Here is a 26,308-nt window from a genome sequence, read left to right as displayed (position 1 = left end):
ATAAGAACAAGGAAGAAGCTCAGAGTTAGATAACTGAGCTGTTGCTGGTAATCGGTGAGTGAGATTATCTCCTGGTGTAGTATAGAGTAAAAAGTGGTGCTACTATATTTATATTATCGTTAGTTGTCATGTTTAGTAGTTATATTGTACAGTTGATCGCTATTAGGGTTGCCATGCTTGTAGTAGTATTAGTTTCTTGTAGTAGTAGTTGACTGGTTGCATGTGCACAAGTTGTTGTTTTTGTTGTTGGAACCTTGATCTGTTAGGTTCAGCTCAGAGAGGTCAACCTAATTGTGGTTGGATCAAGTTGGCTACTTTTTGTTTGAGTATGGTGCTGAACGACGCATCACCTGCGTGTAGATGACTATACTGGGGATTCAGTAGTAAAGACTATCAGTAGACTCTAGCCTGATCAGCTAGTGGTCGTGTGCCCGTACAAGCCGCCGGTCCTCTAGTTGGAGCATAGTTGACAGTTGTTGTACGTTGTATGTGGTTGTATATAGTTGTTGCTGTAGGAGTACAAGTTGGTACTGTATACTAGACCCTGTGATAGTTCCATTCATTTAGGCTTGTGCTAACCCCTCACCTCCTCTCTTGCAGGTTCTGGATCTTAGTGCTGGTAGGGTCGAGAGTCGGGCTGATGATATGTTTGACAAGCTACTCTGATGTCGTGTGTTTATATTATAAAACGGACGTTTAAAAGTTAATCAGGTCGTTTGTAATAATGCAAGATGTTTGTATCAGATTTGTAATAAATGTATGTGTGTATGTTTATATAAAAGGGTAAAGTGGTAATTGAGTCTTCCGTTGTGATTTAAAAAAAAAATGAATGACCGGTGTTACACACGCGTCCACATAACTATTCATATTCTAGCATAACTATTCATATTCTAGTCTTAATTGAGTCATTAACTATAAGCATAAACTGGTGTCTCGCATTTAATTAATTTTTGTCTAAATTATTTACCAGTAAAAATAAATCAATTGAAAAAACTAGTTATATATCATGTGATAGAATTAATTATAAAACCTAGTGCATTGTGGATCTTTTTTTTTTTTTTAACGACGATTTTTTGGCATCAATAGATAATTTATTTCAACGACTCTCATCATTTGCACGTAACATACACGTTCGGGCGGAAACCCGAACCCGATCGACGGCACCCGGGAACACATCCATTCGGGCAGTGGTCCGGGTAGAGGTCCGTGAAAGAATCCGGTAAAACCTCCCTATAGGGTCAATATATACCACCATTATTGGTGTTCAACTGGTTTAAAGAAAATCATGTCATCTCTAAGGATCGAACCCATAACATCTTCCTATCCCATGACACAAAGTAATGGGGGGGAAACTGTTTGACTATGCCCGCAAGTTTGGATCTTTTAATTAAGCACAAATCTAAAATTGAAAGATTAAAGATTTAAAACTATGGTTCATTCAACGAGCAAATACAACTAGATTTAGTCCATAAAAAATCTGGTTGAAACAACAATCAAACATGTGAATCACACAATTTTAATACATACAAGTAGTGTGTTAAGGCATAAACATATTTTGCACATGAAGTGTGGATCTACGGCAAAATAGGGGTCATTTTTTAACACATACAAACGTATGGACAACCCCAAGTAGTCCATATTTGGACTTGGATTTAACTGATTTTCTACCACATTTTAATCATTCAACCATTTTATTGGTTATATTAATTTGCGATTCCAACCTTTTGCTTGGAGGTTAGAGATGAACATCTGTTGACTCAATTTAATTCAAACTCCATTTTCATTAAAAATTAGGTTTTTTATGTATGTTTAACATCAAATCTAAGTACCACAAGAATCAATAAAATTTATGATACAAATCTAAGTACCAAGGTAACTTCCTTTTATACATTCCTTTGAATTAGATCAAATTCCTTTATTTTTTTAACCTATTGATGATCCATATGTCATTTAAAATATATGTATGCAGCATCATAATATGAATAATACGGATAGAGGACGAGGGAATCGTACCGAAAGCAATACTAATCGCGTGGATAATAATAGTAACGAAAGCTCGTCATCAACAAACTCTGCACCCGTCTTAAGACCCCACACAGGAGGCGATATACGATGGGAAGCCATCAATTCTGTAATCGCAAGAGATCGAGAAATTGGTCTTAGCCATTTCAAACTACTAAAAAGGCTCGGGTACGGAGATATTGGGAGCGTTTATCTAGTTGAACTCCGAGGGACCAACACCTTTTTCGCAATGAAAGTTATGGACAAAGCGTCTTTAGCTAGCCGAAACAAGCTCCTTCGTGCTCAAACCGAAAGGGAGATTCTTGGCCTTCTTGATCATCCGTTTTTGCCAACTCTTTATTCGTATTTTGAAACCGATAAATTTTATTGCTTGGTTATGGAATTCTGTAGTGGTGGTAACCTTCATACGCTTCGACAAAAACAACCAACCAAGCATTTTACCGAAGAAGCAACGAGGTACCTACAATGTGTCTAATACATTCATGCGGTTAACTTTGTTCGTACTATGCATAATTGGAATAAATAGGTTTGACGCGCCAAATTTGCATACTTCTACACGAAATTAAACCCGCCAACCTGCTGACCCATTTGGACATGTCACACGGTTAGTTTTCGGGTGAAGGTTTATTTTCTTACCCGTTTATACAGGGGCACATCTAGGTAACGAGCTGCAGGGACTCATGACATCACTAGTTTCCAATCTGCCGACCTGGCTATAAGACCCCATATATTTGTGGAATTTATTGGTTTTTAGAGTAAACAACCAGTAAATAATATCAAGGGTTTTTTTAAAAAAAAAAATTTGGGACCCCTTTGAATTTTGATCCTAGATTCGTCACTGTGTTTATATAACCAGTTTGGTTTGGGTTGGATGATATCAGTGCCAGCAACCCGAATTTGCCAATCTGACCCGAATTGCCACCCATTACTGTTGGATTTAATTTCTCATTCGCTATTAATTCGGTTTCAGGTTCTTTGCATCAGAAATACTATTGGCACTTGAATACCTTCACATGTTAGGGATCGTATACCGTGATTTAAAGCCAGAAAACGTCCTCGTTAGAGATGAAGGTCATATAATGCTCTCAGATTTCGACCTTTCACTCCGTTGCTCAGTCAACCCAACTCTTGTCAAGTCCTCATCCACACACAGTGGCAATAATATTGCCGCCAATGGTGGCGGCGGTAGCCATGGCAGTGGTGTGGTGGAAGACGACAATGTTGTTCATACTAGTACTAATCAAGCAATGAACTTTTTTCCAAGAATTTTACCTAAGAAAAACCGAAAATCAAAATCAGATTTCGGGGTGCTTGTAGGAGGCCAACTTCCCGAACTAATCGCTGAACCAACTAACGTACGTTCAATGTCGTTTGTGGGGACCCACGAGTATTTAGCCCCAGAGATCATACGTGGTGAAGGTCATGGTAGTGCGGTAGATTGGTGGACGTTTGGAATATTTTTATATGAATTATTACATGGGACAACGCCGTTTAAAGGACAAGGAAACCGGGCTACTTTATTTAACGTAGTTGGTCAGCCATTACGGTTTCCTGAAGGTCCACAAGTAAGTCATACGGCTCGTGATCTGATAAAAGGTTTGTTAATAAAGGAACCACAAAAACGAATTGCGTATAGAAGAGGTGCAACGGAGATTAAACATCATCTGTTTTTTGAGGGTGTTAATTGGGCGCTTGTACGGAGTGCTCATCCTCCCCATGTACCTGAACCTGTTGATTTTAGTCAGTTTATAAGTAAAGAAAGTGCAGGAAGCAATTCAACAGAGAAGAAGGTGTCTGGAAATAAAAATGGCAGTTCTAATGATCCTTGTAGTAACTTTGAGTACTTCTAGTCGAGTATCGAATGTTTGAATATGTTCGCATATATACCAAATTCGTGCATTGGTTAAACGAAAAGAATGTATATATGTATACATATACATAGGTTTTTTCTTCTTTTCTGCTTTGAGTTTTGACCCACAATCTGTACAAAAACAGAGGATTAGTGCATTATTAAGTTGTATCATATGCTTAGATTGTTTAGTGTGGTTGATTATATTAAAGTAATGTATATTACACTTCATATCTTTTGTAATGAAATCATAGACGATTTTTTAGTAATCTTATCACAATTCACAATAGAATCTAATGTTACATATCTGCCTTTTAACTTGTAGTACCATAGAGGGTTTTGGGAAAAAAGGTATGACGAATTTTGAGCTGGTGAGTTTTCTTATTCTTATTTGGAAGTTTTGGGAGAGGTTAGCAACTTAGCATGCTAAGGAGGGTCTTATGGATACTTTTTAGGCGGTTTCAAATTAATAGTATACTTTTAAAAATAAATAAAAATAATAAGATAAATTACTTTTATTCTTTATTTTATAAATGTAAAACAAATAGGTAAGTAAAAAGTATAAACCGGACAAGAATATAATAAACAAACAAAAATGAATGTGTGTGAGAGAGGTGTTACCAAGTCAACCCAAACCTATTTCAACTTGTTACCCAATCCGTATTGACCCGTCAATTTCACACCCTCCAGCTCTCATGTTTCGGTGATCCAAAACTCTTGATCATGACTCATGATATGAATATTTTAATTAACTTAATAACAACAGCTCATGATTTAAATATTACAGAACCACATATTAGTCAGAGATCACAAATACTATAGGAATGTTGCAATACACAGTAGTGACACACACAGTCCAGGCAACTTAATGTGATGCTTTATATTACACACGGCCATACAAACGCATTAAAGTAGAACCTCACGTCTTCATTGAACCACCAAATCCTTATTTACCTATTTCCGATATCATTTACAATCATCTAATTGCCATCATGGGCCAGGGTGTGATCCCAGTACCTGGCAATGCTGGCCTAATGATGGGAGCCCGTTTCACTACTGAGAATGATTCATTGAGTTTTGCAGCACGACTCATAACCTGAGATATCTTCTGTAAAAAGAATCATGTAAATATACAATATATACAGACGTCTATCAATTACATGTAGAGAAAGTATGTAAGAAGAGCATATATAACATAAACTTGGGTATCTATGAGTTACTGAGGTATTATTCACTAAAAGGGTTGAATATTCAGATTATGTTAGTGAATATTGGATTATTTAGGGGTCAAATAATCATTCGTGAATAACCAGTTTCACATCAGCTGCAATATATCTCAATACCAATTACAAAAGGGTATACTAAAATAGCTTATTTACCTTTACTTTTAACCTATTTAGAGGGACTTGTAACATCATCTCAGATGACATCTAAACAGAAACTACATAACGTCCTATTTGATCATTTACAGAACGAACTGAACAATGACAATTAATATAATTTGGTCACTGTCTTAGTTTGTAATTTGTTTGAGCAAATATGTTGGCAAATCAGGTAATGTTTAGTCATAAAGGCACGCACATGTAGAAAAAAAAGCCAAACTATAGATGTTTCATTTTATGTTGAATATAGTACATGTACGCAGGGACGGATCTAAAGGGGGTCCAGTGAGGTAGCTGCCCACTCAAAAAGATTCAAAATACGTAAAAAGAAAAGTTATTTTAAGGGCATCGATTTTTTGCTGCTTCAAAAGTATAGAAAATATAAAATAAATTTTTTTACCCCCTCCATTTGACTTTAACTGGGTCTTTGTGTTTGATGCTTTTTATTTATTATAATACAATAATGCATGTGGTATACATATGTTACATATATATACTATGCATATGCATTAGTATAAGTAGAATTGCCAAGTGAGTATTTAACTACATGAAAGGAGAACATAAGGCAAAGCTTTCATGAAGCAAACCAATGACTCCCCATTAGCGGAATGTAATCACATGAAAATTGACATTTACCTACCAATAAAGTTTTAGTATAGAATTCAACAAAATTAGACCATTTGTAACGGTGATACGCGTTTCTTGCTCGTGTTTCTTGCTTTTTGTACTTTTTTGATGACTAGCACATGTTTCTTTTTTGGGTGGAGTAGTGGTGGTGTTGGTTTTTGGTGTTGGTTAGGAGTATTGTGATAATATGTTAAAATATAATTGAGTTAAGTATTAAAAGGGGATCAAAATAATATTTTTAAATTAATAAAAATATATATAAAAAAAAAAAAAAAAAAAAAACAAGAAACACAGGTTTCTTCTTCCGTTGGAATCAAACACATGCCTAAGAAACGCCTCAAAGAGACACACGGATACTTCATTTTGTGGCGTTTCTTTCCCTCCACATCACCACATGGTGGCATTTCATCCCACCGTTACAAGTAGGGATGGCAATGGATGTTCCATCCATGGATATCCATCCGATCCGATCCATTTATAATGGATATGGACGATGTAAATGGACGAATAATGGATATGGATATGGATGATATAAATATTTCGTGAATCGGATATGGATGACAATTTGTCACCCATGAATATATCCACTACCACCCGAAATACATCTATATGTACATATATACGTACTAAATTATATGTATATACATCTACATACCAATATACCTATAGGCTATACATATAACCTACAAATTCTTAAATTATTAACCAATATAAGGGTTATGATCATCACAATTATTAAATTGTCACTTACAATATTCAAAGTTACATATTTAGATTAGTCTAAAGGTATATTTACTTATATTAGTCTTATTATTCAATTTGTGTTTTTATATACTGTTTGAGTTCACCAATCCAGGACTTACCAGTAACCACATGAAAAAAAGGAAGTTTTATTATATTAATATTAATAAAACTTGTGATGTACTGCTACAATAAGAAAACGTTCTTGTGATAAATAAAAACTTTTTGGAATATTTTCTATCTGATTGCTTACTTTTAGAGTTTTTCTTTCACATATTATCCAAATGGGGATGATTCTCACACACACTTTTTTGATCCTCACACACCTATTTTAAACTTTTGCTCTTCTAATAATGCTCAATTGGTGTGTGAGGATCAAAAAAGTGTGTGTGAGGATCATCCCCCTATCCAAATATATAAATACTTTCTCTAAATTTAAAGCAAAAAGTACTTCTCAGTTTCTTTTAAAATTTATGAAACTAGTACTAGTATTCAATTATGATCAAACACATGTATATGCACGTGAGCATGTCTACTCGTAGTAATAATTGCAATAACATCTACAACAAGATTAGCATCATCAGTACTACTCGTAATACTTCAACAATATGACATAATATAATAAGATACTGAATTATGAAACAAACAGATAAACTAACCTTATCATCTACAGCAACCTTAAGCTGCAAAGTTCTAGTCTTTTGCTTCATTTTATACAACCTCCGTCCCAAAATCACAACGCCCATCATCGCAGCTGCAACAGAAAGACTCCACATAGGACTAGCCTTAAACAAACAATATTTCAACAAGTCCAATGGAAGCTTCCACCAAACACCTACCCTCTTCCTTTCATCACTCTCTACACCAACATTTCCTCTCAACACGTCATCATTATCGGTTTTCGATCGCTCAGTTTCCTCATCAATCATCTCACAATTCCTAGGGTTAGATTCAATTTCACCTGAATCTGACCTATTTTCAACATCAACCATATCTAATTCATGAAACTTACCATCATCCGAAGAAGAACCATCACTGGTCCATAATTCACCAATCGGTTTCGTTTTTGTATAATTAGTATCGGAAACAGGATCAATCCAGCTAGGATTATCCGATTCAACGGATAATTTATCGCTGACGTCTTCAATTTGTGGTGCGTATTTGATCTGATAATCAATTGAGAAGTAATCGGATCGAATTATACCTTCGGAATCACGTTCAATTCCGTGTATATAGGTTGTGTTTTGATCGGAATTAGAGTCGTCTAATACCTCCCAATCGTGTAATTCGATGTCCATAGAAATTGAAATTGAAATTGTAATCCCTAGATAGATGAAAAGGATTTGGGGAAAATTGGGGGAAGAGATAAAATGAGTGGTAAAGTAGTTTGGGCTGCTATTGCTATCCTCCCAGGCAAGGCTAAAGATAGATTGCACGCCCCACGTATTAAAAGTTTTATGTCATTTAATATTTGTAACTGCTTAATATTAATTGATTCGTTAACTCAAACAAGTTGGAATCTACTTTCTTGACTTCATCGACAGGAAACGTCTTCTATTTACGGAATATTTATTACTGTCTTCGTTCCAATTTAATAATTCACGGTTAAAAAAGACTTAGTTTAAGAAAAATAATGACTGTCACTTGTATTTTTTGTAATTTTCTAATTTTAAAACTTACATTTTACCTATATTTTTTGTCTCACTTGAATAAAGTAAAGAGATAAGTGAACTTTAACAAATTATTCTATTCTATCTATATATGGAAGTGAACAATTAATTTGAGACAACAACAAAAAAACAATGGACTATTGAGATGAAACCGAAGGAGTATAACACCAGGTATTGTGATGATATATTTTGGTGTTCATCTCAAGGGTAAGAAAGAATTAATAGAGCACGATGTGTTGTAATTGTTTATTTAGGTGTTAAGTGAATGAGTCGTTTCATGTCCATTTTTCAAAGTTTTGGCAAAATAAAATATTATGGACATATTTGACGTAGAGCTTTTAGAAGTTTTTATCTTTTAGCCTTTAACTTATATGAAAAAACTCATATTTAATAAAAAGTTCTCTTTTTTTAATGAGCTTAAAGGTTTTAAACAGAGAGAAAAAATTAAAAACTACTAGAATTAGCGTTTTAGCTTTTAGTTTATAATTTTTTGTCATTTTACTCTTTATTTAACACAATCATCTACTCTACCAAACACCATAATATATTTAAAAAAACTAAAAGCTACCAGCTATCAGCCAAAATCTAAAAGTCAGTAGCTACAAGCTAAAAGTTACGAGTTACCAGCTAGTCTTACTAAACATATGTGACGCCGGGTACAAAATTAACGTGTACGGATCATCAACAACAGGATCATTACAAGGTCAAACACTATATGCTGTTTTAAAATAAGTTTGCATTCATAAAAAGGGTGACGTCATAACCGACATCAAAAGTTTTACAACGATAGTAGGTTTCTACGAATAGAAGCAATTAACATAAGTACGAGACCCGAAGGTCATTACAAATTCATTGTTTCAAAAGTAACATAGTTTGTGAATGCAAGGTAAATGTTTCATGCAGAGACATCTCTAACAAAAGCAGCGGGAGTCTACACAGCAAGATAACTACAGCGGAAGCATCAAACCTCTAAGCACCTGAGAAAACATGCTTAAAAACGTCAACACGAATGTTGGTGAGCTATAGTTTAAGTATAACAGTAATTTAAGGTAGGCCACGAGATTTCAGTATTTCAAAACAGTATGAAAAGTATATGTTCAACCGTGGGCACTTGGTAACTAACTTAACGTAATATCACCCCCTAAAAGTACACTTGACGAGTGCGTAAGTTTACGAAGTATTAAACACCCGTTAAATGCTAGCGCTACTAGCCCGAGTGGGGATGTCAAACCCTATGGATCCATATCTAAGATTCGCGTTCACCGGTTCAAAGACCAATGACTAAACGTTACCGAGCTAAGGGGAAAGTTTATGTCGTTGTATAACCCACACATATATAAAGTTTAAGTACTCATGCCTAGTATGTAAAACGTAAAACGCGCATGTATTCTCAGTTCCCAAAATAGTTAAAGTAAAAAAGGGGATGCTATAACTCACAGTGAAAAGTAATATAGTCGGTACGAGATAAGTAAGCAAGTAGTTGGTCCGAAAGGTCCTCAAACTAAGTCAAAAGTTACTAAGTCAGTAAATCGTTCCCAAAGGTTTAAAATTATGTAAATTAGGTCTTAAGTATCATCATCATTCAACAACATAAGTAAAAAGTAAAGTAAGTTTTCAATCAAGAATAGAGATCGAAACAAAGGCTGACTTCGTTCAGCTGCCACGACCTCTATACAAACTGAAATGAGGTGAGACCAGTGGCCATGGCTCCGTATATGAGTCCTTTAACCACTGACCAATTTTCAGAACCAAACTCGTCTTCGTTTGACCGTGGCGACAGTTTAAGTGCGAGTAGGTCAGAAATTTCAGCACAACGTTAAAAGGGCGTAGTGACTTTCAGAAGGCTATAAATCCTAAACCGTAAGTCGGATTAAGACGAGTCTTAAACGAAAAGTCATCTAATCGAACCGAAAAATCTGGAAATCAACTTTCCTAGTAGCCCGGTAGCCTAATAAGATCCAAAAAACAGTAAGCAAAGTGCTCCGATGGATTCTTGATGCTTGATGCTCATCACGGTTCTCATCCTTGATGCTTATAGCTTCAAGTGTACAACTCGTTGATGTGTTTGCATCATCTTTACCAAGTTTTGACCATCATGACACTAGTGTATGTCTAAGATATGTAGCACAACTCATTTAAGGGTTGCAAGTAGGTTGATGAACCAAAGTTACATCAAGATCTTAGATCCGACACATACATGTGTTCTTTTTTTTTTTTTTTTTGAAAAGCAAGTAGGAATTATATTAATCAACGATATAAGTACAAAGTTGCCATTGTGGCCACTTAAAAAACAACAAGAAAATATAGAAAACTACACACGAATTAGGTTGCAAAGATTGCAACTAGCACGATATGGGGTTAGAAAACCAATTATGCCACTCGAGCTTATGTCGATTTTGTCTCCTCGAGAGCCAGTCGAAATATTAAGCTATAAACTTGAAAGTAAACTAAATAAACAAGATCTTAAGTTATAGAACTTAGATCTTAGTTAGATCTTAAAGATCCTAGACTAGAAAGTCTAGATCTAGTGTTCTTAAGTTAAATTCTAAGTTATAGAACTTGGATCTTCACTTTAATAAAACAATAAGTTATGAAACTTAGATTTTAATCTTGTAGAATATATATATATAAGCTTATAAGCTTTTGTTTTAAACAAAATGGAAGACCATAAGCTATAGAAACTTAGATCCAACATAAGTGTATGAAGTTATAACTAGAAAGTTTAACTTTCATGTTCTTGAACTTACAAAGTTTAAACTTTAGTTTCAAGAAAAATGAGATCAAGTTTAACTAGTAATACTTGACCAATATTATACAATAATGAAATAAATAAATAAAATGAAGAAATAAACTAAAGTTACAAGTAACAAGTTCATGTTTGTTTCATACTTAAGAAGATTCAAGTCAAAACTTGGATCTTAAGAAAATAAACCTTAAGTTTACAAAACATGAACACAAGTAAGATCTTAAAGCTTATGAACTTTAGATCTTTATAATATTTCAAGTGTAGAACCATAAGCTAACAAGCTTAGATCCTTGTTCTTGACTTCTCATCAAACAAAGGATGGAAGAAGCAAGATTCGTGAAGATACAAACTAAGAAGCTTGATCTTTAACAACAAACAACAAACAAGAAGAAATGAGGATGATACAATTCGGTTTCAAGGAAGAAAAAGAAAGAAAAATAAAGTTTGTTTACTTACAAACTAGAGAGAAAAGCTAGAGTGAAAGTAGTGTAAGAATGAGGTGTGTGTGAAATGAAATAATACTAGCATATAAGTAACAAAATTTGAAAAATGGAACTCCTCCCCTGGAACACAAAGGCTGACAGTTTTGGGGGTTAAAAAGGGAAGTCAAAATTCAACTTTCAAGTGTGGGAGGATGGTGAATGCTAGAATGAGGTATAAGGTTAAATTCATGGAAAGTTGGTCATGCATGCTTGAACATTTTGGTCTCCTCATTTAACTTAATTAACCTTGTTTAACCTTAATGCGTAATTAGCATAATAGTGGGCTTACTAGTAGTCCATTAAGTAATGTAGGGTGGGCTTCCAAGTCCAATAATATAAGTCCAAGTATAAGTAAGCAACAAATTAATAACAAGCCCAAGTAATTAACTACTTACATTAGTTAATTAAAAATGATTAATAATAATTAATCATGAACGTAAATAATATTCTAAATATTATTCGTGAAAAGTGTGTGTCACAAAGACAAGTCGGGACATGGAAAGTCAAATACGGTAACAAGTAAAATGTATAAGAATACATTTATTAAAACGCAAGCATTAATAATAAATATTAATAATATAGGTTGGAAATTCCAGGGTCGTTACATTACCCACCTGTTAAAGAAAATTTCGTCCCGAAATTTTAAGCTGAGGTAGATGGAGGAGTTTGGAAAAGGTGAGGATACTTCTGCATCATTTGATCCTCTCGTTCCCAGGTAAACTCGGGTCCTCGTTTGGCATTCCATCGGACTCGAACGATCAGAATCTTGTTGCGTTTCAAAGTTTTGACCTCACGGTCCATAATCTCGACAGATTCTTCCACGAAGTGGAGTTTGTCATCAATCGTAAGTTCTTCCAGTGGTATGACAAGTTCCGGTTCAGCAAGACACTTCTTCAAATTTGATACGTGAAAGGTAGGATGAACTGAGCTCAATTGAGTCGGAAGATCCAGTCGGTAAGCAACGGGTCCAACACGCTCCAAGATTTTGAAAGGACCAATGTATCGCGGGTTTAACTTTCCACGTTTTCGAAAACGGATTACACCTTTCCAAGGTGCGACCTTCAACATTACATGGTCACCCACGTTGAATTCGAAGTCTTTACGTTTAAGATCGGCATAACTCTTTTGGCGATCACGGGCCGTCTTGAGTCTCGCTTGAATTTGGACAATCTTCTCAGTTGTTTCATGGATTAACTCGGGTCCGGTGATTTGCTTTTCGCCTACTTCGGCCCAACAAATAGGAGAACGGCATTTGCGGCCATACAATGCTTCGAAAGGTGCGGCGTTAATACTCGAATGATAACTGTTGTTGTAAGAAAATTCGGCTAGCGGAAAATGCCTTTCCCAAGCCTTTCCGAAATCAATAACACAAGCACGCAACATGTCCTCCAAAGTCTGAATCGTGCGTTCGCTTTGTCCATCAGTCTGTGGGTGATACGCAGTACTCATGTCGAGACGAGTCCCCAAGGCTTCTTGCAAAGAACGCCAAAATCTGGAAGCAAAACGGGCATCTCGGTCTGAAATAATCGATAAGGGTACACCATGACGAGATACAATTTCCTTTATGTATAGTTTTTAACGACCCGTCCTAATCCATCTGGACGAATACATTACATTTGGTTACATCGCGAGGTACTTGACCTCTATATGATACATTTTACAAACATTGCATTCGTTTTTAAAAGACAAACTTTCATTACATCGAAAGTTGACGGCATGCATACCATTTCATAATATATCCAACTATAATTGACTTAATAATAATATTGATAAACTCAATGACTCGAATGCAACGTCTTTTGAAATATGTCATGAATGACTCCAAGTAATATCTTTAAAATGAGAAAATGTACAGCGGAAGATTTCTTTCAAACCTGAGAATAAACATGCTTTAAAGTGTCAACCAAAAGGTTGGTGAGTTCATTAGTTTATCGTAATCAATCATTTCCATAATTTTAATAGACCACAAGATTTCTATTTTCATTTTTCATAAACATCATCTCATATCAGGCATTTCGCACAAACTGTATAGAGATAAAAAAATCATTCATATGGTGAACACCTGGTAACCGACATTAACAAAATGCGTCTAAAATATCCCCATCATTCCGGGACTCTCATCGGACATGATAAAATCGAAGTACTAAAGCATCCGTAACCCGGATGGGGTTTGTTAGGCCCAATATATCTATCTTTAGGATTCGCGTCAATTAGGGTTTCTGTTCCCTAATTCTTAGATTACCAGACTAAAAAGGGTGATACTCGATTCGATAATCCAACCATAGAATGTAGTTTCGATTACTTGTGTCTATTTTGTAAAATATTTATAAAAGCAGCGCATGTATTCTCAGTCCCAAAAATATATATTGCAAAAGCATTTAAAAAGGGAGCAAATGAAACTCACTATACGATATTTTGTAGTAAAAATATTCATACGACGATACTAAACAATGCAGGGTTGGCCTCAGACTCACGAACCTATATCAAGTATATATATTAACACATATAATGGTAATCGAACAAATTTATGTATTATTAGTGAATTAATTGATATTTTAATTGTGTTTCATTAATAACTAAATTTACTATATTTATTTTTATATATACATCAAATAGATAATTAATATTTATTACAAATATATTAATATAGTTATGTTTGATGTAAATAATATATTTTAATATAGAAAATCTTTATTTGATATATTAATAATACTAATGATAATAATGATAAAAATAATAATATTAGTGTTAGAAATAATAAAAATGATAATAAAAATAATAATGATTAAAATAATGATAATTCTAATAATATAATGATAGTTCTAATAATTAAAATGATAATTTTTATAAAAAATTAGTTTCAATAATAATACTATTTACATTAATAATAATAATAATAATAATAATAATAATAATAATAATAATAATAATAATAATAATAATAATAATAATAATAATAATAATAATAATAATAATGAGTAATAAGTAAACTACCTCAAAGAAGTAGCCCTTAAAAAGAATGCCCAAGTCCGGTTTTGAACCCGTGACCTCCTGCTAACCCAATAACTCCCTTAACCATATTTATTATTATCCTTATTCCACATATCATTAACGAATCATAATCAAAACTATCATCATCATCCTAAACTCATGATCATATTCATAATTATTATCATAATCATAATTTTATCATTATTATCTTTTTCTAATCATGATCATCTCATCATGTTCATCACCTCATTTAAGCATCATCATGGTATCTTCATCATCATCGATATCATTACTTAGCCTATCCCTAATCATCATTCTAATCGTTATTAACCCATGACTCGCCATAATCATTATCATAATATAATCATCTTAATTAACATACACCATCCATGGTCACATATCATCATCATCATACGGTAACCACGTCATCATCATAATACCTTTGACATCATACCACCATCAACATCTTTGATATCCTAACATCATCGTGACCATATATATATCATCATCATCATAATCATTTCATCATATCTTCATCAAGTATTTATAACATTATCAACATCGTATATCATTATTATCTTTTTTTATCACATCATCTATCATTGTGATTCATCAACTACTTTGCATCAATACTCATCATCATTGATATGGTTCAGAAATATCAATCGTGGGAAACCAGTTAGCAGACCAATCCAATACAACTAGACTTTTACAGCCCAACAGGAGGAAAAGGGACTCAGCCCAGCAGCTAAATTCGTGGCTTTTGGTTTTGATCTGGTATCCCGATTTTTGCGAATGGCAGGAGTATAATTAAATAAATAAAAAAAACGTCCATCTTGTTGTCTAATCCCCACCATCACTTTATCATTATCTTTAACAAATGGGGTGTTTTAATCACATTTAAACCGACACAACAAGATGTAGTGCAAGTTGCATAATGGAATTATTAATTTAATAGTTGTCGGCCACTTTTATCCAAAGAAAAATTGAATCCAAATTGTAATACAGCACATAATTCATATATGTCCTTTCATGATTAAAAGGGTGTTTAAATGATGAGGGTAGTATTGAAAGAACCAAAGGTTTACTTGGTGACATTTTGACGATAAAAGGTGGTGGGTTATTGGGTTTTCATAGTGGTTTACAGTTGTGGTCGTGATGTTGAATTAGAACCAGAAAAAAATAGGAGTTATAGCAGCAGTTTTTGACGATGGTTGGGTGGTGTTTGCTTGATGATTCACTGCTGCAATGATAGTAGAAGTAGGAACACAACAACATCTGATAATAGGCAACTAGTTCTCAGAAGTATGCAGCAACAGTGACCGATTTTCATATTGTGGTTGTGGTGGTGATGTGTTGGCTACAAAATAGGAAATGAGCAATGACCATTCGCAAGTTGCAGTGTTCATGGCGTTTGTATATATAGTTTGTTCAAATAAATCCATGAAAAGGAACAAAGGGAAGAAAACAAGAAGTGGGTTTTGAGGGTTGAAGTGGTGTTGTGGTTGTTATGAGTCGAAGACAGAACCATTGATTGATGGTGGTATGTGGGTCAGTGACAAGTTGTTGCCGATGTGTTGATAGTGGTTTTTCGATGGGGATGAAATGGGTTTCGAACAATAGCAGCTCGCAATGGTTATGACACTGATCATTTAACCGAAACATAGCAATGCTCAAATGGGTTTGTTTTGGGTTGTAAGATTCTAACAAATAATAATAGTAGTGTTTGATCATGATAGAGATATAAAAGTTAGTTTATGGTGAATAGGTGATTTGTAGTTACCTTAGAAGAAATGGATAGTTGATGGCAAGTTGTGGAGATGAGGTGGTGATGATACTCCGGTGATGATCCGATAAAAAAAAATGGAAGTGGGTTTGTTGAGCAGACAACAAAGAAGAAGGTGGAAGTGATTTGTTGATTGTGTTGATGGCGGGTGTTTGTTCTTTGGACAGAATACAAAAGAGGAAGGAAGAACATAATCCATAGATAATGCAGATGGGTTTCCTTATATAAATGTATACATTCATAATATAGTATAGAGAGATAGGAAGAATAGAATAGATGAGATAGGTAGATTAGATGGCTAACAGAAATCAAAAAGCAAGAAAAATGAACTTCAATAATTTTGTACGAATGAAGTTGATGTCTAACAAATTTTTGTTTTGTAATGAGGGTTGGGGTCACAGAATCAAAATTAGATTGAAAGCAGATGATTGAATTCAGTTTTATCTGTAATACTTAGCATTATAAATTAATAACTATAGCTATATTAATATTAATAAAACACCAATAATATTAATAATAAAATTAATAATAAAAATCTTAAGATAATACTAATTTTAATTTATTAATTATATAATATTTGCTAGTTATATAACATATATATATATATATATATATATATATATATATATATATATATATATATATATATATATATATATATATATATAATAACATACATTTAATATTTAATATTTTAATATAATATACATATACATATAATCATTATATAGAAATCGTATTCATATATATATATATATATATATATGTATATATATATGTATATATATATATACATATATATATATATATATATATATATATATATATATATATATATATATATATATATATATATATATATATATATATATATATATATATATATGTATATATATATATACATATTCATTTTAATATTGACTTAATTATTCTGTATATTATTTTACATTTTTAATCTCAATTGATTAAAGTATAATTTATTAATTCAAAATGTTATATCTATATACTACACATTTAATTACACAGAATTGTTCGTGAATCGTCGGGAATAGTCAAAGGGTAATTGGTTACATGAACACAGTTCAATGTTTTTGAGACTCAACATTACAGACTCTGCTTATCGTGTCGAAATCATTTAAAGATTAAGTTTAAATTTAGTTGGAAATTTTCAGGTCGTCACAGTACCTACCCGTTAAAGAAATTTCGTCCCGAAATTTGATCGAGTCATCATGGCTAACAATAAAAATGTTTTCCCAACGAATATGAGCTGATAAATAGAGTTTTATTACTGTTGAGTAATATGGATAAAATAATTTGATATTCGAAGAGTACGAGTGAAGCTATCACAAAAGAATGAAATAAGTAAATGCAAGTTCGTCTTAACCGGTGACGTAGTCACGGTTGATTTCCGGAATGTAAGGGATTTAGAGAAAATCTTTGAAGTTTGAATAAGATCTGATTTCCTCGGGATTAAGGAAATTAGGATCTCTCTAATTAAATGCAGAAATCTGCCTTGATTTCTTTATCGATCATTTCACTATAAATTAACTTCTTCCGTTCCATTATTTTTACCACTCCTATACTCACTTCTCAAATTCAAAAGATTGTAAAAATGCTTAATCCAGTTCTGATTCTTGTCCTTATCCTTACTATCGTAACAATCATTCTCCTTTTTCAACTACCACTGGAGGAATCTGTTTTCTTCTACTTCGCCCTTGGGGTTATAATGTTTTTAATTCTCCCGTGTCTTTATGTTGCAATAAACATTGATATACACGGTTTGTAATTTATGTGTTGTTATCGGGCTTTATATTCTCCCTTATATTTCAGAGTTTCATATTTTTGTTTTCTCTTCCCGACTTTAAGTCAAATGAATAATGATCCAGAATTTGTAGATATGAAATTTGGAATGAACATAATTGATGTTCTAAGAAGGAAATTGTAATGGCAAAATCTAGATTTTGTCAAATTACCAGAATACCCTGGAAAAGGCCGAATCATCAAGAAAAAATATTTTCTTGATATGTTTAGATGTTAAGTAGAATACAAGGGTCGTGTAATATGGCACATGATGATGTTATGATCTGTGAATCATCACGTTCCATTAGAAACTCAGCATGACTTACTGTAAGATAATCACGTTGATCAAGTGTCATTATATTATACTAACTCATGCTTCAGTTCCCAACACTACTTCAGAATTCATTCATAGTTTATACTTAGATTTTACAGAAATTTCCAATATAATGTATTACAGATAGCACGAAGAAGTATATAATTTCGGACGAGAATATTTATGAAAATATCTTTAGAAGTATCGAAGATATTTATGATGATATTTTGGAATTTCTAAGTTCGAAAGTTGATAAGGAAAAATTTTCCGTAAGATTTTAACAGGACTTCAGAGCAGGATATTCTCTAAAGATTTCATCGGATCCAGAATTACCTGGATTCTTTGAATATAGGGTTTGGTCCTTGTATTTGTCCTTGGTCTCCTTCATAGTTAGCTCAATCCGTTTTTCAGTTCCAAACCTTTTCTTTTTCTGAGCTTTTCCAACACATTATTCGTTATCATCAAACTTTTGACTGTTAACGTCGTTTACAGTTTTTGCTGCTTCATCAGCTTTTTCAAAACTCAAAGAACTGATTCGTAGGCTAGAGTGCTTTTCAGAATTTCAGAATGGAAGATCATAATTCTAAGGGATAAATATTATATGTATACATATAACTGTTGATGTAGAAACGTTGCGAGATTCAAAATACTGATTGCTGATTCCCGATAATTGGTATGGTAATTCTCGTTATAAGATGCGAATGAGTATATGATAGAGTTTCGGTATATGTAATGATTTTTCGGAAAGTCAAAGATCAACCAGGTTGTTGTTAAGTTTACTACTACTTTAGTGGGATATAAAAGGTTCTCCGGTAACAACGACGAAAAGGAAACTTATATCAAGGTTATAATAAGGCAAATCTGAATAAAAAGTCAAAATTGATTTTGCTGGAGGTGTGACAAAATTGGCTAATTTGAAAAAGAATTGTAATGTTATTTTCGGGAATAACAATGCCAAAGGAGTTAGCACAGATACGTGTTAAATGTTTACTCAGGTTTCGAGTGTTTTTAGGTGCATGACTATATGCATCAATCTTTCCTTCCATAGATGAAATGCGGTTGGTTCATCCTCTTGATTGAGGTGTTTTCAAGAATCATGAAAGGTTTGAACGCAGATTGTAATCGTCAAGATACAATTGAGGTTTAAGATGAAATCAAGTGGCAAACTTGAAGAATTGTTTAGTTTCATATGTTATAATCAATATTTTAATTCATTTTAATTGTACAATGTTAGTAGTCCACAGTTAGCAATTCAATAATTCATATATATATATATATATATTAATATATAATATTCGAATTAATTAATACATATCGTGACCCATTGTATACATGTCTCAGACTCGATCACAACTCAAAGTATATATATTATTTGAGAATCAACCTCAACCCTGTATAGCTAACTCGAGCATTACTGCATATAGAGTGTCTATGGTTATTCCAAATAATATATATAGATGCGTCGATATGATATGTCAAAACCTTGTATACGTGTCCCGATATTTAAAATGCATAAATAATAGTATTTAAATGACGATAAATAAAGTGCGTAAAATAAATAACAGAAATTAAATGACGATAAATAAAATTGCGAGAATTAAAATTGCGATAAATAAATGTAATAAGGAATTAACAGTTAGCTAGGAACAGTTAGCTAGGATTTTGTTAGCGTGGATTCTTAACAAAATTTCTCATAGTTAATTTGTTTGTTTCTAACAAATTTTATTTTGTCCAATGTTTTCTTCATTATGCCACTTGTTGGATTCTGATAGGTTAAAATCCAAATATGAAATTGAATGAAACTGGTTATTCTGCAGTGAACGGATACGTATATCTATGGATGTAAGTAGGATATTAAATGACTGTTGAATCAGATTGAAATAATGTACAGTGTAACTTATTAATGTGAAATCTAAATATTCCTCGGGTATTACCTACCCGTTAAAATATTTTCACCATTAACAGTTTGTACAAAAGAATTTTTAATTACAATCTTTATGAAAATATACTTACATATATATAAATTTTCTTCAGATATAATCGTGGATTTAATGAGTCAATATGATATTAAACTCATTTGATTTACGGTTAAATCTAGAGTACATAATCTCTAAAACATTAGTGATTACATATTCATCATGTCGAACGGAGATAAATGATGTATATCGATTCGTAGAACGATGTTTATGATCGAGGTACATAATGAGATGTTGAGGCGTGTGATGTTGAAACTTGGGTTGTTGGTAGTACTGGTATTGATGTTGGTGGTACTGTTGGTACCGGTGATGTTGCTGAAGCTGGTACATTTTGAACCATATTTTCCAAGGCTACAACTCGGGCGCGAAGCTCGTTAACTTCTTCTATTACTTCGGGATGATTGGCGGTTGGAACGAGCGGATGAATAAGATTCAGAATTTGAGATAGTATATAATCATGGCAAGATATCCCGAGAATGAGGGTGAAAATGGCGTTTCGAATTGATTCGCCGGTGAGTGCTTCAGGTTCTTTACCAAGAGGTGAATTTGGTTGGTGGAAGGGATTGCCTTCTTCGCGTCTCCATTGATTAAGTCAACTACGAACCCATCAGATGAATTGGGGATGGTTGATTGGTTGATTCATTCCGGTCACACTGCTTTCGGAGCTTGAGTGAAACTCCATATCGAAATCTGAGGGACTTGAACTAGTGGCGAGTTCCATTTCGTACGATTGAATGAAGGATTTTTCGATATAAAATGATTTCCAGCTATTGGATGGTATTCTAATTACATAGAATATCTATATATATAGAACAAAAGATTTCGTAGATTACGGAGGAATTTACGGAATATGTCAGGCAAAGTTTACAGTAACAGATACGCTAGGATATGAATTAGCAGATACGCTAAGATATGAATTTTGTCTATACACTATTCATGCAGTCAGTGCAGTAAGATGTGTCTAGACTAAGAATGATAAGCAAATAATTTTAGACACTAAATGATAAGCAAAACTTTTGACATGCAGACACGTCGAAGTCCAGACCCACTAATGCATCTAAACAACTATTAGTTAGACACACTAATGCAAGACCAGGTTCGCTAAGACCACCGCTCTGATACCAACTTTAACTCAGTTGGGGACACCACACGTCCCACCCAGTGCCTTCTAAGCTAACCGCCTGGTGACCACTGAGTGTACCTCAGACACTGATTTTACGGCCCTGCTTCTCGGCAAAACCAACCATATTCGGACCGTGAGGAGTAAGAGCCAATGCTTCGTCACAAGTAACACTGTGAGAACCCCCTCTACGATTAAGCCGATGACACAACTTAAACCAGCTCTGATACCAACTTTAACGACCCGTCCTAATCCATCTGGACGAATACATTACGTTTGGTTACATCGCGAGGTACTTGACATCTATATGATACATTTTACAAACATTGCATTCGTTTTTAAAAGACAAACTTTCATTACATCGAAAGTTGATGGCATGCATACCATTTCATAATATATCCAACTATAATTGACTTAATAATAATCTTGATGAACTTAACGACTCGAATGCAACGTCTTTTGAAATATGTCATGAATGACTCCAAGTAATATCTTTAAAATGAGCAAATATACAGCGGAAGATTTCTTTCAAACCTGAAGAACAAACATGCTTTAAAGTGTCAACCAAAAGGTTAGTGAGTTCATTAGTTTATCGTAATCAATCATTTTCATAATTTTAATAGATCACAAGATTTCTATTTTTATTTTTCATAAACATCATCTCATATCAGACATTTCGCACAAACTGCATAGAGATAAAAATCATTCATATGGTGAACACCTGGTAATCGACATTAACAAAATGCGTCCAGAATATCCCCATCATTTCGGGACTCTCATTGGACATGATAAAATCGAAGTACTAAAGCATCCGTAACCCGGATGGGGTTTGTTAGGCCCAATAGATCTATCTTTAGGATTCGCATCAATTAGGGTTTTGTTCCCCTAATTCTTAGATTACCAGACTAAAAAGGGTGATATTCGATTCGATAATCCAACCATAGAATGTAGTTTCGATTCTATTTCGTAAAACATTTATAAAAGCAGCGCATGTATTCTCAGTCCCAAAAATATATATTGCAAAAGCATTTAAAAAGGGAGCAAATGAAACTCACTATACGATATTTTGTAGTAAAAATATTCATACGACGATACTAAACAATGCAGGGTTGGCCTCAGATTCACGAACCTATATCAAGTATATATATTAACACATATAATGGTAATCGAACAAATTTATGTATTATTAGTGAATTAATTGATATTTTAATTGTGTTTCATTAATAACTAAATTAACTATATTTATTTTTATATATACATCAAATAGATAATTAATATTTATTACAAATATATTATTATAGTTATGTTTGATGTAAATAATATATTTTAATATAGAAAATCTTTATTTGATATATTAATAATACTAATGATAATAATGATAAAAATAATAATATTAGTGTTAGAAATAATAAAAATGATAATAAAAATAATAATGATTAAAATAATGATAATTCTAATAATATAATGATAGTTCTAATAATTAAAATGATAATTTTTATAAAAAAAATTAGTTTCAATAATAATACTATTTACATTAAAAATGATAATAATAATAATAATAATAATAATAATAATAATAATAATAATAATAATAATAATAATAATAATAATAATAATAATAATAATAATGAGTAATAAGTAAACTACCTCAAAGAAGTAGCCCTTAAAAAGAATGCACAAGTTCGGTTTTGAACCCGTGACCTCCTGCTAACCCGATAACTCCCTTAACCATATTTATTATTATCCTTATTCCACATATCATTAACGAATCATAATCAAAACTATCATCATCATCCTAAACTCATGATCATATTCATAATTATTTTCATAATCATAAATTTATCATTATTATCTTTTTCTAATCATGATCATCTCATCATGTTCATCTCCTCATTTAAGCATCATCATGGTATCTTCATCATCGTTATCATTACTTAGCCTATCCCTAATCATCATTCTAATCGTTAGCAACCCATGACTCGCCATAATCATTATCACAATATAATCATCTTAATTAACATACACCATCCATGGTCATATATCATCATCATACGGTAACCACGTCATCATCATAATACCTTTGACATCATACCACCATCAACATCTTTGATATCCTAACATCATCGTGACCATATATATATCATCATCATCATAATCATTTCATCATATCTTCATCAAGTATTTATAACATTATCAACATCGTATATCATTATTATCTTTTTTTATCACATCATCTATCATTGTGATTCATCAACTACTTTGCATCAATACTCATCATCATTGATATGGTTCAGAAATATCAATCGTGGGAAACCAGTTAGCAGACCAATCCAATACAACTAGACTTTTACAGCCCAACAGGAGGAAAAGGGACTCAGCCCAGCAGCTAAATTCGTGGCTTTTGGTTTTGATCTGGTATCCCGATTTTTGCGAATGGCAGGAGTATAATTAAATAAATAAAAAAAACGTCCATCTTGTTGTCTAATCCCCACCATCACTTTATCATTATCTTTAACAAATGGGGTGTTTTAATCACATTTAAACCGACACAACAAGATGTAGTGCAAGTTGCATAATGGAATTATTAATTTAATAGTTGTCGGCCACTTTTGTCCAAAGAAAAATTGAATCCAATTTTTAATACAGCACATAATTCATATATTTCCTTTCATGATTAAAAGGGTGTTTAAATGATGAGGGTAGTATCGAAAGAACCAAAGGTTTACTTGGTGACGTTTTGACGATAAAAGGTGGTGGGTTATTGGGTTTTCGTAGTGGTTTACAGTTGTGGTCGTGATGTTGAATTAGAACCAGGAAAAAAATAGGAGTTATAGCAGCAGTTTTTGATGATGGTTGGGTGGTGTTTGCTTGATGATTCACTCCTGCAATGATAGTAGAAGTAGGAACACAACAACATCCGATAATAGGCGACTAGTTCTCAGAAGTATGCAGCAACAGTGACCGATTTTCATATTGTGGTTGTGGTGGTGATGTGTTGGCTACAAAACAGGAAATGAGTAATGACCATTCGCAAGTTGCAGTGTTCATGGCGTTTGACATATAGTTTGTTTAAATAAATCCATGAAAAAGAACAAAGGGAAGAAAACAAGAAGTGGGTTTTGAGGGTTGAAGTGGTGTTGTGGTTGTTATGAGTCGAAGACAGAACCATTGATTGATGGTGGTATGTGGGTCAGTGACAAGTTGTTACCGATGTGTTGATAGTGGTTTTTCAATGGGGATGAAATGGGTTTCGAACAATAGCAGCTCGCAATGGATATGACACTGATCATTTAACCAAAACATAGCAATGCTCAAATGGGTTTGTTTTGGGTTGTAAGATTCTAACAAATAATAATAGTAGTGTTTGAACATGATAGAGATATAAAAGTTAGTTTATGGTGATAGGTGATTTGTAGTTACCTTAGAAGAAATGGATAGTTGATGGCAAGTTGTGGAGATGAGGTGGTGATGATACTCCGGTGATGATCCGATAAAAAAAAATGGAAGTGGGTTTGTTGAGCAGACAACAAAGAAGAAGGTGGAAGTGATTTGTTGATTGTGGTGATGGCGGGTGTTTATTCTTTGGACAGAATACAAAAGAGGAAGGAAGAACAGAATCCATAGATAATGCAGATGGGTTTCCTTCTATAAATGTATACATTCATAATATAGTATAGAGAGATAGGAAGAATAGAATAGATGAGATAGGTAGATTAGATGGCTAACAGAAATCAAAAAGCAAAAAAAATGAACTTCAATAATTTTGTACGAATGAGGTTGATGTCTAACAAATTTTTGTTTTGTAATGAGGGTTGGGGTCACAGAATCAAAATTAGATTGAAAGCAGATGATTGAATTCAGTTTTATCCGTAATACTTAGCATTATAAATTAATAACTATAGCTATATTAATATTAATAAAACACCAATAATTTTAATAATAAAATTAATAATAAAAATCTTAAGATAATACTAATTTTAATTTATTAATTATATAATATTTGCTAGTTATATAACATATATATATATATATATATATATATATATATATATTTATATATATATATATATATATATATATATATATATAATAACATACATTTAATATTTAATATTTATATATTTTAATATAATATACATATACATATAATCATTATATAGAAATCGTATTCATATATATATATATATATATATATATATATATATATACATATTCATTTTAATATTAACTTAATTATTCTGTATATTATTTTACATTTTTAATCTCAATTGACTAAAGTATAATTTATTAATTCAAAATGTTATATCTATATACTACACATTTAATTACACAGAATTGTTCGTGAATCGTCGGGAATAGTCAAAGGGTAATTGGTTACATGAACACAGTTCAATGTTTTTGAGACTCAACATTACAGACTCTGCTTATCGTGTCGAAATCATTTAAAGATTAAGTTTAAATTGAGTTGGAAATTTCCGGGTCGACACATAGTTGAGCGAGTCTCTCCATCGTATCCATTTCTTTCATGGCTAAGAAGTGTGCAGATTTGGTAAGACGGTCAACGATAACCTAGATGGTATCGTATCTGCCCACCGTCTTTGGTAGTTTCATGATGAAGTCCATCGTTATCCTTTCCCACTTCCATTGTGGGATTTCCGGTTGCTGAAGTAACCCAGAGGGCCTCTGATGTTCGGCCTTAACCTTCAAGCAAGTCAAACACTTCCCAACATAAGTTGCAACATCTTTCTTAAGATTAGGCCACCAATATTGTTCCTTGAGGTCGTGGTACATTTTACCAGCTCC

At 32.9% G+C, this 26,308-nt stretch overlaps 2 protein-coding genes across 3 annotated transcripts in view; one reads left to right on the top strand and one right to left on the bottom strand.

The window, feature by feature from the left end:
- The window catches only part of LOC139889700 (serine/threonine-protein kinase RHS3-like), a 37,410-nt gene extending 33,538 nt beyond the window's left edge, over positions 1 to 3,872 (top strand). The window contains exons 7-8 of the mRNA XM_071872636.1: positions 1,970 to 2,478; positions 2,993 to 3,872. Coding sequence (XP_071728737.1) covers positions 1,970 to 2,478; positions 2,993 to 3,872 — 1,389 coding nt within the window. The remainder of the gene's footprint in view (positions 1 to 1,969; positions 2,479 to 2,992) is intronic.
- An 863-nt stretch (positions 3,873 to 4,735) lies between these two features.
- On the bottom strand, positions 4,736 to 8,054 carry LOC139893086 (uncharacterized). Of its 2 annotated transcripts, none has more exons than XM_071876222.1 (2): positions 7,281 to 8,054; positions 4,736 to 4,979 (listed from the first exon to the last, which is right to left on the bottom strand). In XM_071876222.1, the coding sequence occupies exons 1-2, from the start codon at positions 7,917 to 7,919 to the stop codon at positions 4,848 to 4,850; spliced, it is 771 nt and encodes a 256-aa protein (XP_071732323.1). In that variant the 5' UTR covers positions 7,920 to 8,054; the 3' UTR covers positions 4,736 to 4,847. The 2 variants fall into 2 exon arrangements, with proteins under 2 accessions (XP_071732323.1, XP_071732324.1); XM_071876223.1 differs by having other exon boundaries at positions 4,736 to 4,976.
- Positions 8,055 to 26,308: the final 18,254 nt, after the last annotated feature.

The sequence above is a fragment of the Rutidosis leptorrhynchoides genome, chromosome 2, assembly GCF_046630445.1.
Source record: "Rutidosis leptorrhynchoides isolate AG116_Rl617_1_P2 chromosome 2, CSIRO_AGI_Rlap_v1, whole genome shotgun sequence".
Lineage (NCBI taxonomy): Eukaryota > Viridiplantae > Streptophyta > Magnoliopsida > Asterales > Asteraceae > Rutidosis > Rutidosis leptorrhynchoides.
This window is presented reverse-complemented; position numbering and strand designations above follow the sequence as displayed.

Bases quoted from the DNA above. Each gene is read 5' to 3' on its own strand.
- LOC139893086 (XM_071876222.1), bottom strand. From the start codon at position 7,919: ATGGACATCGAATTACACGATTGGGAGGTATTAGACGACTCTAATTCC. The intron at 4,980-7,280 runs GTTAGTTTATCT...TTCTTTTTACAG, and splicing joins AGGTTGCTGTAGATGATAAG to AAGATATCTCAGGTTATGAG.